A 12,577-nucleotide genomic window follows, 5' to 3' on the forward strand; every position below is an offset into this window, starting at 1 on the left:
AAATAAAAACTTCCATGAACTCACTATGCCCATCACGAAATACCTTGGGGTGTCTTCTTTCCAAAATGGGGTCACTTGTGGGGTAGTTATACTGCCCTGGCATTTTAGGGGCCCAAATGCGTGCAAAGTAGTTTGAAATCAAAATCTGTAAAAAATGGCCGGTGAATGTGGGCCCCTTTGCCCACCTAGGCTGCAAAAAAGTGTGACACATGTGGTATTGCCGTACTCAGGAGAAGTTGGGCAATGTGTTTTGGGGTGTCATTTTACATATACCCATGCTGGGTGAGAGAAATATCTTGATCAATTGCCAACTTTGTATAAAAAAATGGGAAAAGTTGTCTTTTGCCAAGATATTTTTCTCACCCAGCATGATCTTCGTCTACATGACCTGTCACTTACCAGTAGGAGGAGCTCCCGGCCGGACGCAGAGATCACAGCTCGCAGGTAAGTATAATGGTTCTACAAATTGCTAAGTAACCATGGCTACCGAGACTGCAGTAGCGTCCTGGTTGCCATGGTTACCGATCGGAGCCCCAGCGATTAAACTGGGACTCCGATCGGTACTCTCCGCTGCCACCAATGATAGGGGGGGAGATTTTAATTAGGAGGGGGAGGGAGGGGAGAGGGCCCACTGGCCACCAACGAGTTAACTACAGGGGAGGGAGGGGGGGGCCGGCCGCACTGGCCACCAATGTGTTAACTACAGGGGGGGGGCCCACTGGCCACCAATGTGTTAACTACAGGGGGCAGTCATGTACACAGTTATTTTAGTATATTCTAACCTGAAGCCTCTGTGTTAGAATATACTGTCGGTTCTGAGTTTTCACGAAGTGAAAACTCAGCTATGAAAAAGCTTTTATGCAGACAGATCTTCGGATCCGTCTGTATAAAAAGTAACCTACGGCCACGGATCACGGACACGGATGCCAATCTTGTGTGCATCCGTGTTCTTTCACGGACCCATTGACTTGAATGGGTCCGTGAACCGTTGGCCGTGAAAAAAAAAGGACAGGTCCTATTTTTTTCACGGCCAGGAAACACGGATCACGGATGCGGCTGCAAAACGGTGCATTTTCCATTTTTTCCACGGACCCATTGAAAGTCAATGGGTCCGCAAAAAAAAAACGGCACAACGGCCACGGGTGCACACAACGGTCGTGTGCAGGAGGCCTTATTCTGTACCAAGATAAGGCGGTGCTCCAACCTATACCTTCTTTTCAGCCGAAGGTAGTCTCTGCCTTCCATGTCAACAAAGACATTATTCTTCCTTCGTTCTGCCCCTCTCCTTCGCATCCTAGGGAGCGTGCTCTCCATCAGCTGGATGTGGTTAGGGCTCTCAGGATTTACTTATCTGTCTCGAGCACTTTCCGCCGTACGGACTCTCTGTTTGTTATTCCGGAAGGTCCTCGCAAAGTTTTGGCGGCCTCCAAGGTGACAATTGCCAGGTGGATTTGTTTGGCATTTGCTGAGGCATACCGCTCCCGGGGCAAGGCGCCGCCCTTCGGTATCACAGCCCACCCAAACAGGGCGGTGGGCGCGTCTTGGGCTCGCTTCCACCAGTCTTCAGCTTCACAGCTGTGCAAGGCAGCGACTTGGTCATCCTTGAACACGTTCACCAAGTTTTACCAGGTGCATACTTTTGCATCAGCGGACGTTGCGCTGGGCCGCAAGGTCTTGCAGGCAGCAGTGTCTTGAGCTTCCGCGAGGCAGTTTTCCATGGGGGTGTGTTCTTCCAACCTGTGGACTGCTTTTGAACGTCCCACGGTCCTGTGTCCCCCAATGATACGAGCGAGAAAACAAGTTTTTTGTGGACTCACCTGTAAAATCTCTTTCTTGCTTAGTTCATTGGGGTACACAGCTCCCACCCATTATTTTCCATTATTGCCGCAGGTGCTAGCGGTTTGTTTGCCGGTGGGTCCTCAGTCTGGTTCGGCCCTTCCTTTAGTTATTAGTTATTTTCTGGCTTATTTCATGTATGTTTTTTTCTCCTACTGCTTGGGAACAAACTGATATGCTCTCTCCTGGCTGGAGGGGGTATAGTCGGCAGAGGAGGAGCTAACATTTCAGCCTAGTGTCGCCTCCTAGTGGCAGCAGCAGCTATACCCACGGTCCTGTGTTCCCCAATGAACTAAGTGAGAAAGAGATTTTATAGGTGAGTCCACAAAAATCAAATTTTTTCATTGTTTATGTATTTATTTTTTATTCTAGGGAAAGGGGGGTGATTTGAATTTTTATATATATATTTTTTTATTTTTCAACTTTTTTATAGCCCCTCTAGAAGGCTACAATATGCAGTACTCAGATTTATTTCAACTTTGCATGACAGTACAAGCTGATTTTGCAGATGTTCTATGTTTGCCACACTTGACCACAGCATCTAAAGGCTTAAATGACTGCAATCGGCATTATTGCCAATTGCAGACATTAGCCGCGGGCCTCTGCTGTTTGAAACAGCAGAGATCCACCGACTATGGTGCCCCCTGCACGCACGAGAGGGCACCATGTTTAAAGAACCTAGGGCAGTGATGCCCAACCTACGGCCCGCGGGCCAAATGCGTCCCGCGAAGCCGTGTCATGCGGCCCGCGCAGTAAAAGGACTTTATCAGCGCAGGGCGCGCTGCGAACGGCACAGGCAGCAAAGCGATGCTGCCTGTGCCTGCAATCTCCCCGCCCAGCGCCGTCTCCTAGCTAATTTATTCACTGCACTTGCCTCTGTGAAATTGAAGAGAAGCGAAGTAATCTCGCACAGGCGCACTGGCAGAGGCATCAAAGTGAGCATGCACCATCTTCCTGGCCTCTGCCAGTGCGCCTGTGCGAGATTACGGCACTTCTCTTCAATTATACAGAGGCAAGTGCAGTGAATAAATTAGCTAAGAAGCGGCTCTGATGGGGAGGATATCTGTGTATGACACTGAGGGGGACATCTGTGGATGACACTGAGGGGGACATCTGTGGATGACACTGAGGGGGACATCTGTGGATGACCCTGAGGGGGATATCTGTGGATGACACTGAGGGGGATATCTGTGGATGACACTGAGGGGGATATCTGTGGATGACACTGAGGGGGATATCTGTGGATGACACTGAGGGGGATATCTGTGGATGACACTGAGGGGGATATCTGTGGATGACACTGAGGGGGATATCTGTGGATGACACTGAGGGGGATATCTGTGGATGACACTGAGGGGGATATCTGTGGATGACACTGAGGGGGATATCTGTGGATGACACTGAGGGGGATATCTGTGGATGACACTGAGGGGGATATCTGTGGATGACACGGGGGATCTGTGGATGACACGGGGGATCTGTGGATGACACTTACGGGGGATCTGTGGATGACACTTACGGGGGATCTGTGGATGACACTTACGGGGGATCTGTGGATGACACTTACGGGGGATCTGTGGATGACACTTACGGGGGATCTGTGGATGACACTTACGGGGGATCTGTGGATGACACTTACGGGGGATCTGTGGATGACACTTACTGGGGATCTATGGATGACACTTAGGGGGATCTAGGTAGGGGTGTGGGGAGATTGGGGTGTGAGGTCCTAGAGGGGTGTTTGGGTGGGAGCTCTGGAAGAGGTGGGAGATCCGGGAGGGGGGGGCCCATAATTTTTTTTGCTATGGGGCCCAGTCATTTCAAGCTACGCTACTGATTGGTAAGATTGGGCAGGCACTGGAGCGATAGAGCGCCCTGCTGTACGAGAAGCCGGCGGGAAATGAAAGGAGGAGTTAAGTTTTCTCCTTGATGATAAGTCATCAATACCAGGTTGGCAGGAGTCTGACCCCCAGAGATCAGCTGTTTGATGAGAACACATTAACTTGAATTGGATGGAGCCGCTGCAATGTCGACCGGCAAGCTGATAAGCAGCGCTGTGTTCTCTTCAACAGCGTGCATACTGCTCTTCTAAGAACTCTCATAGAAAATAATGGAGCTTACTGGGAATTGTAGTTTCACAACAGCTGGAGTGCAGAACGTCGCTCACCTCCGTGATAGGTCATCAGTGAGAAAACCCCTTAAAAGGATTATCAGAATTTTTGTAACTGACCTATCCTCAGGATAGGTCATTAGTATCTGATCTGTGGGGGTCTGACACCTGAGACCCTCACCGATCAGCTGTTTCAAATGGCACCAGCGCTCCCCTGAGAGCTGCTTACCCTAGGCTAGGGACATTGCAACCATCGGTGACTGATATTTGCGATGTCACTGGCCTAGGGTAAGGAGCGAGAAGGCCACGTGTTTGCAGGAGCACCAGGGCCTTCTTAAACAGCTGCTCGGTGGGGGTCCCAGGTGTCAGACCCCCACTGATCAAATATTGATGACCAATCCAGAGAACAGGTCATCAGTAGGGATGAGCAAACTTCTGTTTTCGAGTCCGGATTTGTGGTCCATGGTAGCAGAATCCATAACGGAGTTCTTAGATAACCTGAACCTTGTATGTCGAACTTGAAAACAGAAGTTCGCTCATCACTAGTCATCAGTTAGGGCTCATTCAGACGGCCGTATGCTGTTCGCAAAAAAACAGATCCACATTTTTGTAGACAGCATACGGCCGTCTGAATGAGCCCTTACAAAGAGTCAGATAACACCTTTTAAGTTCTTCTCAGTGAACAGTGACGGACGGGGCCTTGTGTGCTCCAGAAGCCAATGACACATCTCCAAAGCAGTATATGACCCTGTGACATGCCACTTGGGGATGTCACCCCTGTGGACAGTCACTGGCTGCAGCGGTGCACAGAACAGCAGTCCATGTGAGCGTTCACACTTGGAGAATGGTGGACCGAAGAAGCCATAGCACAGCAAGGAGCAGATAAGGCGGGGGAGGGAGAATTTGAAACCTTATAAAAATTGAACAAGCCCTTTAAGCAAAAACTGCATGCAGGTTTTCTGATGCTGTTTCCACTGCACTGCCTGAATACGCTCCATCCAAGCAGTGGGGGCCGGGGCAAAGCAACATTTCACAGATAGGTATACAAACTGTATTCTTCAGTATGAAGGCCCTTCAGAAAGGGATTGTCTTATTATTGGAGGCCTCCTTTAAGACTGAACGCCCCTTGCTCACACCTGAGCATTAGTTGCCCCACAGTAACCATACGCTACAGCCCTGTGCCCCGCACTACTACTACTCCCGCACTCAGTCACCATGCGGTACTACAAACCCCTGCTGCCACGGCTCCTCCCACTAATGACCTAGACCGTCTAGTCCCGCCCCGCAAGGAGCCTATTGGTCACCGTACGTCACGTCCAGTATCGCGATTGGCTGCGTCGAGCTGTCCGTCTTCCGGTTCTCTCGTAGGCCCTAATGCCTGCCTAAGTTGTGCCGTGCTTGGGACGGGAGTTGAGCCGGTAACTGGTGTACGTTTGGTGCCGCGACGGAGAGAGTGCCTGGCGGGAAGCTTCTGCACGTGCGTGATAGAGGGTCAGATTGAGGCGGGACTCCCGGGCAGACGAGGATGAGCGCTGGGATCGCGGTGCTGGCACGATAGTGGTCCCCCACACCCCCCAGGCCTGCCTCAGCCGCCGACATGCTGATAGAGAATGTGGAGGCCTTCAAGACGTGGCTGGCCAAGTTACTGGAGCCAATGTGAGTACTGGACGTGGGCACCGGGCCTTGTGGCAACAAGTCTGGGGGAGGGGGCGGTGACTGCATGGCCTTGTGCCCAGGGGTGACAGGTGAGGGGGGCCACACTGTAAGCATGTTTTATCCTAAACTGGGCCAAAGTGGAGCTGTTGCCTGTGGCAACCCAGTATGTGTTTCCAGCCCAGTCACTTTTACAGTGTGGTGCCAAATTCTGCAGATGTTATGAGACGCAGTGGCATATGTGTCATTGTCACCTGTCTACCTGCAGCGCCCCCATAGAAAGATGGCAGGAATTGGCCGGGGGCCACAACTGCTGTGCCTAGGGGACCGTTCACGTCTGTGCTGGGGATGGATGAACCCCATGGACTACAGTAAGCTCTGCAGGTTTGAGCACCACCTTGGATGAAGGAGGAGAATCTCCCAAATATGAAGACCCCCATACTAGCCAGGCCAGGGAGGTGCCCTCATCCATGTGGATAAACCATAGGGTCTGTGTACGCAATACCTCATTCCCACCGCTGGCTGTAAACATGAGTTTTTGACGTGACGGCTGTTTCTGTCCTCCCGTACACATGCATGCTCTGCCCTGCCAAGCATGCATGTATAGTGAATGGGGAGAAGGCCGCTGGCGCACTCCTTAAACGCCGCCTTCCTGGGATCGAAAGGATCGCCAGTTGAAATCCATTGTGTTCAGTCCTTATCTCCTCTGACATCATACACTTTACAGGGTCGGCTGGAATTGGGGACGAGGGGGGCATTCAACCAATACACATGTCGTTTAGTGTGGGGGTCGGTGGGGGTCTTGCAACCAGCTCCTTGTCATGGGACCTTCATTATGCTAATTGATTGACATCCAGTTTAATAACCTCACACTAAGGCTGGGTTCAGACCTGAGCGTATTTGATATGCGCGTTTAACGCGCATTTTTGTCGCGCGTTTTTATGCACGTTTTTTGCAATAGTAAACGCGCGTTTGACGCGCGTTTGTGTGATTGACTGCAGTGTCCTATGGCCACAAACGCGTGTCAAAACGCCCCAAAGAAGCTCAAGAACTTGTTTGAGCGTAGGGCGTTTTTCAGCTCGTTCAAACGCGCTGTAAAACGTTCAAGTGAGAACCAGGGCCATAGGAAAGCATTGGTTTTCATGTGTTGAGCGTTTAACAGCGCGTTTGAACGCGCTGTAAAACGCTCAAGTGTGAACCCAGCCTAAGGCTGTGCCAAGCTGCACTATTCTGGTATATACACCAGTCAGCCAACATTGATTATCCTGTGCCCATAGCTCCTGGTAGGCCTCCTCCACAGATGTGTGCTGTCCATGTACCCGTGGATTTTAATGTGTTCATTTCCACTTAGACAAGCCCATTAAAGTCTATGAGGCAGTGAAAAGTGCTGACACAACAAGGATGGATCATTGGTAGGAGATGCTCTGGAAATGAACGCTCAGCCTAGCGTTGTCCGTGAAATACAGATGATACACGGAGGGTAAAAAACTGACACACGGACTAAACCTGGATTCTTCAAGGACGGACCACTGACTACGTGTCCAAGATGTCAACACGGACGAGTTAAAGGGGCTTTCCAGGCTCCTGATATTGATGACCCATCCTCAGGATAGATCATTAATATCTGTCCATTGAGGGACTTACACCAGGGACCCCCGCTGTGGCTACCCTATAGGTGCACATAGACGACACCCACTAGGGTCAGTTTTATAGGAAGCCACTTTGCCTCTTCTTTTTGGAGTATGGGAGGAACGTGTACACAGAGGATGCCAATCCAGATATGGTCCTCGGTCAGATTTTAACCTAGAACCCTGAGCTGCAAAGCAACAGTGCAAAAAGGGTTTTCCGAGACTTTAAAACTGATGATCTATGCTCTGATAGGTGATCAGTATCTGGTGGTGGTCCTACTCCCGGGACCCCCGCTGTTCAGCTGTGTGAGAAAGCACTGTGCATCTGTGTGCGCCACGGCCTTCTCTCAGCTCACCAAGCTCAGCGCCGTACATTATACAGCGGCTGTGCTTGGTATCGTGCTCATCCCCTTTCACTTCTATGGGGCTGAGCCACGTCTAGGCCACGTGACAGATGAACATGTAGTCACTGGCCTAGGAACAGCTGAGAGAAGGCTGCAGATCTACTGTGTGCACCACTGTCTTCTCTCAGCTCACCAAGCTCAGCGCCGTACATTATACAGCGGCTGTGCTTGGTATCGTGCTCAGCCCCTTTCACTTCTATGGGGCTGAGCCACGTCTAGGCCACGTGACAGATGAACATGTAGTCACTGGCCTAGGAACAGCTGAGAGAAGGCTGCAGAGCTACTGTGTGCACCACTGTCTTCTCTCAGCTCACCAAGCTCAGCGCCGAACATTATACAGCGGCTGTGCTTGGTATTGTGCTCAGCCCCTTTCACTTCTATGGGGGTGATCCACGTTTAGGCCACATGGCTGATAAACATGTAGTCACTGGCCTAGGAACAGCTGAGAGAAGGCTGCAGAGCTACTGTGTGCACCACTGTCTTCTCTCAGCTCACCAAGCTCAGCGCCGTACATTATACAGCGGCTGTGCTTGGTATCGTGCTCATCCCCTTTCACTTCTATGGGGCTGAGCCACGTCTAGGCCACGTGACAGATGAACATGTAGTCACTGGTCTAGGAACAGCTGAGATAAGGCTGCAGATCTACTGTGTGCACCACTGTCTTCTCTCAGCTCAGCGCCGTACATTATACAGCGGCTGTGCTTGGTATCGTGCTCATCCCCTTTCACTTCTATGGGGCTGAGCCACGTCTAGGCCACGTGACAGATGAACATGTAGTCACTGGTCTAGGAACAGCTGAGAGAAGGCTGCAGATCTACTGTGTGCACCGCTGTCTTCTCTCAGCTCACCAAGCTCAGCGCCGAACATTATACAGCGGCTGTGCTTGGTATTGTGCTCAGCCCCTTTCACTTCTATGGGGCTGAGCTGCGTTTAGGCCACATGGCTGATGAACATGTAGTCACTGGCCTAGGAACAGCTGAGAGAAGGCTGCAGAGCTACTGTGTGCACCACTGTCTTCTCAAACAGCTGATCGGCAGAGGTCCCGGGTATCAGACTCCCACTGATCAGATACTGATGACCTATCTCAGAACACCCGTTTAAGGGCTTGAGGCCCGCAAACAGCCACAATATAAGGGCACCAGCCGTGTGCACACCATATACAGAGCTGAGCGCTGCCGTGGGATTTCAGTCCGTGCCTCTGCACCACTAAAAGATAGAACAATTTGCGGTCCGCAGCACAGGCACAGCCGGCACACGTCCATGTGCATGAGCCCTAAGTCTCTGAAAACCGTTCTTTCTCGAAGTCTCTTTTTCAGGCCTCATGCACACGACCGTAGTTATGGTCCACATCCGAGCTGCATGTTATGGTCTACTTCCGAGCCCGATGGGGACGCAAAAGATGCGGACAAGAATAGGCATGTCTACAATGGGCCGCCCGTTCCACAAATTGCGGAAGGCACACGGACGGCTTTGGTTTTTTTGTGGGCCGCAAAAAAGGCACGGTCGTGTGCATGAGACCTAACTAATAAGCCGAAATGATGGGTATTTTGTAGTGGTCAAATCTAGTTCAAGAAGGGACAACCAGTCAACGGGCAGCAGTGGGCTCCCAAGGCTCAGACGCGAGCCTGCAGAGGTCGTGCTACGTTTTTTCTGTCAAAAAATATTCCTCTTAGGCATTTTTGGGGGGTATTTTTTATTTAAGGACGAGTATGAAATTTGCAGTAATTCAAATAAATATGTAGGTATACTTAACAGTAAGGCCCCATGCACACCACCCCATTTTTGCACATCTGATGCGCAGTGTCAGACTGGGCTGTCTAGGGGGCCCACCGTACAGGTACATCCAAATATTACCTGTTCACACAGCTGAAGACAGCAGCAAGACGCTACAAGGTGATTATGGGGGTCCCTGGGAGGGGAGGACACTGGCTAGAATAAAATAAACTGGGGAGTTTCTTAAAGATTATACCCAGTTCTTTGTATAAAGTTAGGCTGGTTGAGGTGCTGCACACCGCCTGTCTATATGTAGTGCAGTAAGTCTATTGTGGTATATGCTACTTGTGTAGGGGGTGGGGGGCTAGGGGCCCACCGGGGGTTTCACCTGTGCCCCTGTGGGCCAGTCCGAGCCTGCAGACCCATTTCATCAGGGCCATGTGCTGTCTGCATCTGCACGTCTGTAAAAGATAGACAAGAATAGGACACGTTCTATTTTGCAGACAAGAATAAACACCTTTCACATAGAACGGGGCGTGTGGAACCAGAAGATGCGCAATGCACACGACCAGTATCCGTGTTTTTCAGATCCACAATTTGCAAACAGTACAGTTCTGCTTTCTGAGGGCAGCAGTTAGTAGAAAAGTAGGCATGTATAAGGCTACTTTCACACTAGCGGTTTAGTTTTCCCGTATTGAGATCCGTCATAGGGTCTTAATACCGGAAAAAAAAACGCTTCCGTTTTGTCCCCATTCATTGTCAAAGGGGACAAAACTGAACAGAACGGAAGGCTCCAAAATGCATTCCGTTCTATTTAGTTGCGTATCCATACCGGAGAGAAAACCGCAACATGTAGTTTGCTTTCCGTCCTGGGATGCGGAGCAAAACGGATCCGGCATGACCCCCAATGCGAGTCAATGGGGATGGATCCGTTTTCACTGCCACAATAGAAAACAGATCCGTCCTCTATTGACCTTCAATGGAGTTCATGACGGATCCATCTTGGCTATGTTAAATCCGTTCATAACGGATGCAGATGGTTGTATTATCAGTAACGGAAGCGTTTTTGCTGATCCATGATGGATCCAGTAACAACGCTAATGTGAAAGTAGCCTTGGATATCTGTGGTAATTTATTCCATAGTGTACCCTTGTTACTGTGGATGGCACGTTCATCTCATTGCTGATCACCTTCTGCACCCGCATGACCGCTCCCTCCAAATATCGGCAATCGCTGTGTGTTTGTGGGCCGAGCACCCACGGGACTTGCACATATGATTGACATATCATACTTTCTCCTCGAATTGTCTGTTAAAGGGTTTCAGTCATGAGAAATAACGTCATGTAGCTGACGGACATTAGCGATGTGCTAATGTCAGCAGAACATAACTGTATGACTTATATCTCCCTGCCTGCCGCTGTTCCCTCAAAATAAAGACTTTTATAATATGCTTGTGGGGTGTTGCTGCAGCACCTGGAGGCTCCGTCTTCTCCCCCTTTGGCACGCCCAGGTCCAGTTGATTGACATCTGAGTTCTCCTCAGTGTCCCGTAAATCCAACGCTTGCGCCGTCCTGATTAGTATTCGGCGCAGTGAGGAAGCCGGCAGCAGGAGAGCGTCCTTCACTCACTGCGCCTGCGCCGAATACTAAACAGGACGGCGTGGGATTTACGGGACACTGAGGAGAACTCAGATGTCAATCAACTGTATATGGGCGTGCCAAAGGGTGAGAAGACGGAGCCTCCAGGTGCTGCAGCAACGACCCACTAGCATATTATAAAAGTCTTTATTTAGTGCAGCGGCAGGCAGGGAGATATAAGTCATACAGTTATGTTCTGCTGACATTAGCACATCGCTAATGTCAGTCAGCTACGTTACGTTATTTCTCATGACTGAAAGTGGGCAAGTCCTACCAGATGTGGTATGCAGACTACTGTGTCCTGATGGCCAGAGAGCTGCTGCTTTAGGCCTCTTTCACACTTGCGTTGTCCAGATCCGTCATGCCCTCCATTTGCCGGAGGTGCTCGCCGGATCCGTAACAACGCAAGTGAACTGAAAGCATTTGAAGACGGATACGTCTTCAAAATGCGTTCAGTGTTACTATGGCACCCAGGACGCTATTAAAGTCCTGGCTGCCATAGTAGTAGTGGGGAGCGGGGGAGCAATATACTTACAGTCCGTGCGGCTCCCGGGGCGCTCCAGAATGACGTCAGAGCGCCCCTTGCGCATGGATGACGTGATCCATGCGACACGTCATCCATGAGCGTAGGGCGCCCTGACGTCACTCTGAAGCACCCCGGGAGCCGCACGGACGGTAAGTATACTGCTCCCCCGCTCCCCACTACACTTTACCATGGCAACCAGGACTTTAGCGTCCTGGCAGCCATGGTAACCATTCAGAAAAAGCTAAACGTCGGATCCGGTAATGCGCCGAAACGACGTTTAGCTTAAGGCCAGATCCGGATCAATGCCTTTCAATGGGCATTAATTCCGGATCCGGCCTTGCGGCAAGTGTTCAGGATTTTTGGCCGGAGCAAAAAGTGCAGCATGCTGCGGTATTTTCTCTGGCCAAAAAACGTTCCGTTCCGGAACTGAAGACATCCTGATGCATCCTGAACGGATTTCTCTCCATTCAGAATGCATTGGGATAATCCTGATCAGGATTCTTCCGGCATAGAGCCCCGACGACGGAACTCTATGCCGGAACACAAGGACGCAAGTGTGAAAGAGCCATTACCGTCAGTGGAAGTAGATGGAGCTAATGCCAATCGGCTAGTGATGACCTATCCTGAGCATAGGACAATTAAGAATGGTGGACAACCCCTTTAAAGGGAATCTGTCCCCAGGAAATTCATTGTTAAACCAGAAACAATGGAGATTTATCCAGTGTAAAGTAGAACTGGCTTAGTTGCCCATAGCAACCAGATTCCACCTTTCATTTTCCAAAGGAACTCTGAAACTTGAAAGGTGGAATCTGATTTGTTGCTATGGGCGACTAAGCCAGTTTTCAGTTTTTGATAAATCTCCCCCAATGCCTTGTTCTAGCCCAGCTGAATGGGTTGATAGCTTTCACTTAGTGACATGTGGCTTTATTCTGGAGAAAAGGCACTTTCTATTCCATTTGATCTGTCAATCAAGGAGGAGAGGGAGGAGCCTGCAGAGGAAGCAGGAGGAGCCAGGGTGCGCTGGGTGGCATGGACCTGCTCTCGGTGCACGTAACTGTTCATATGGATGA

General features: G+C 50.5%; 1 protein-coding gene across 2 annotated transcripts in view; it reads left to right on the top strand.

Moving 5' to 3' along the window:
* The first annotated feature begins 5,300 nt into the window (after nucleotides 1-5,300).
* The window catches only part of RBM27 (RNA binding motif protein 27), a 102,387-nt gene continuing 95,110 nt past the window's right edge, over nucleotides 5,301-12,577 (top strand). For both annotated transcript variants that reach the window (XM_040406166.1, XM_040406173.1), the window contains exon 1: nucleotides 5,301-5,602. In XM_040406166.1, the coding sequence (XP_040262100.1) occupies nucleotides 5,544-5,602 (59 nt within the window). In that variant the 5' untranslated portion in view covers nucleotides 5,301-5,543. The remainder of the gene's footprint in view (nucleotides 5,603-12,577) is intronic.

The sequence above is a fragment of the Bufo bufo genome, chromosome 1 (genome assembly GCF_905171765.1).
Source record: "Bufo bufo chromosome 1, aBufBuf1.1, whole genome shotgun sequence".
NCBI classification, from domain to species: Eukaryota; Metazoa; Chordata; class Amphibia; order Anura; family Bufonidae; genus Bufo; species Bufo bufo.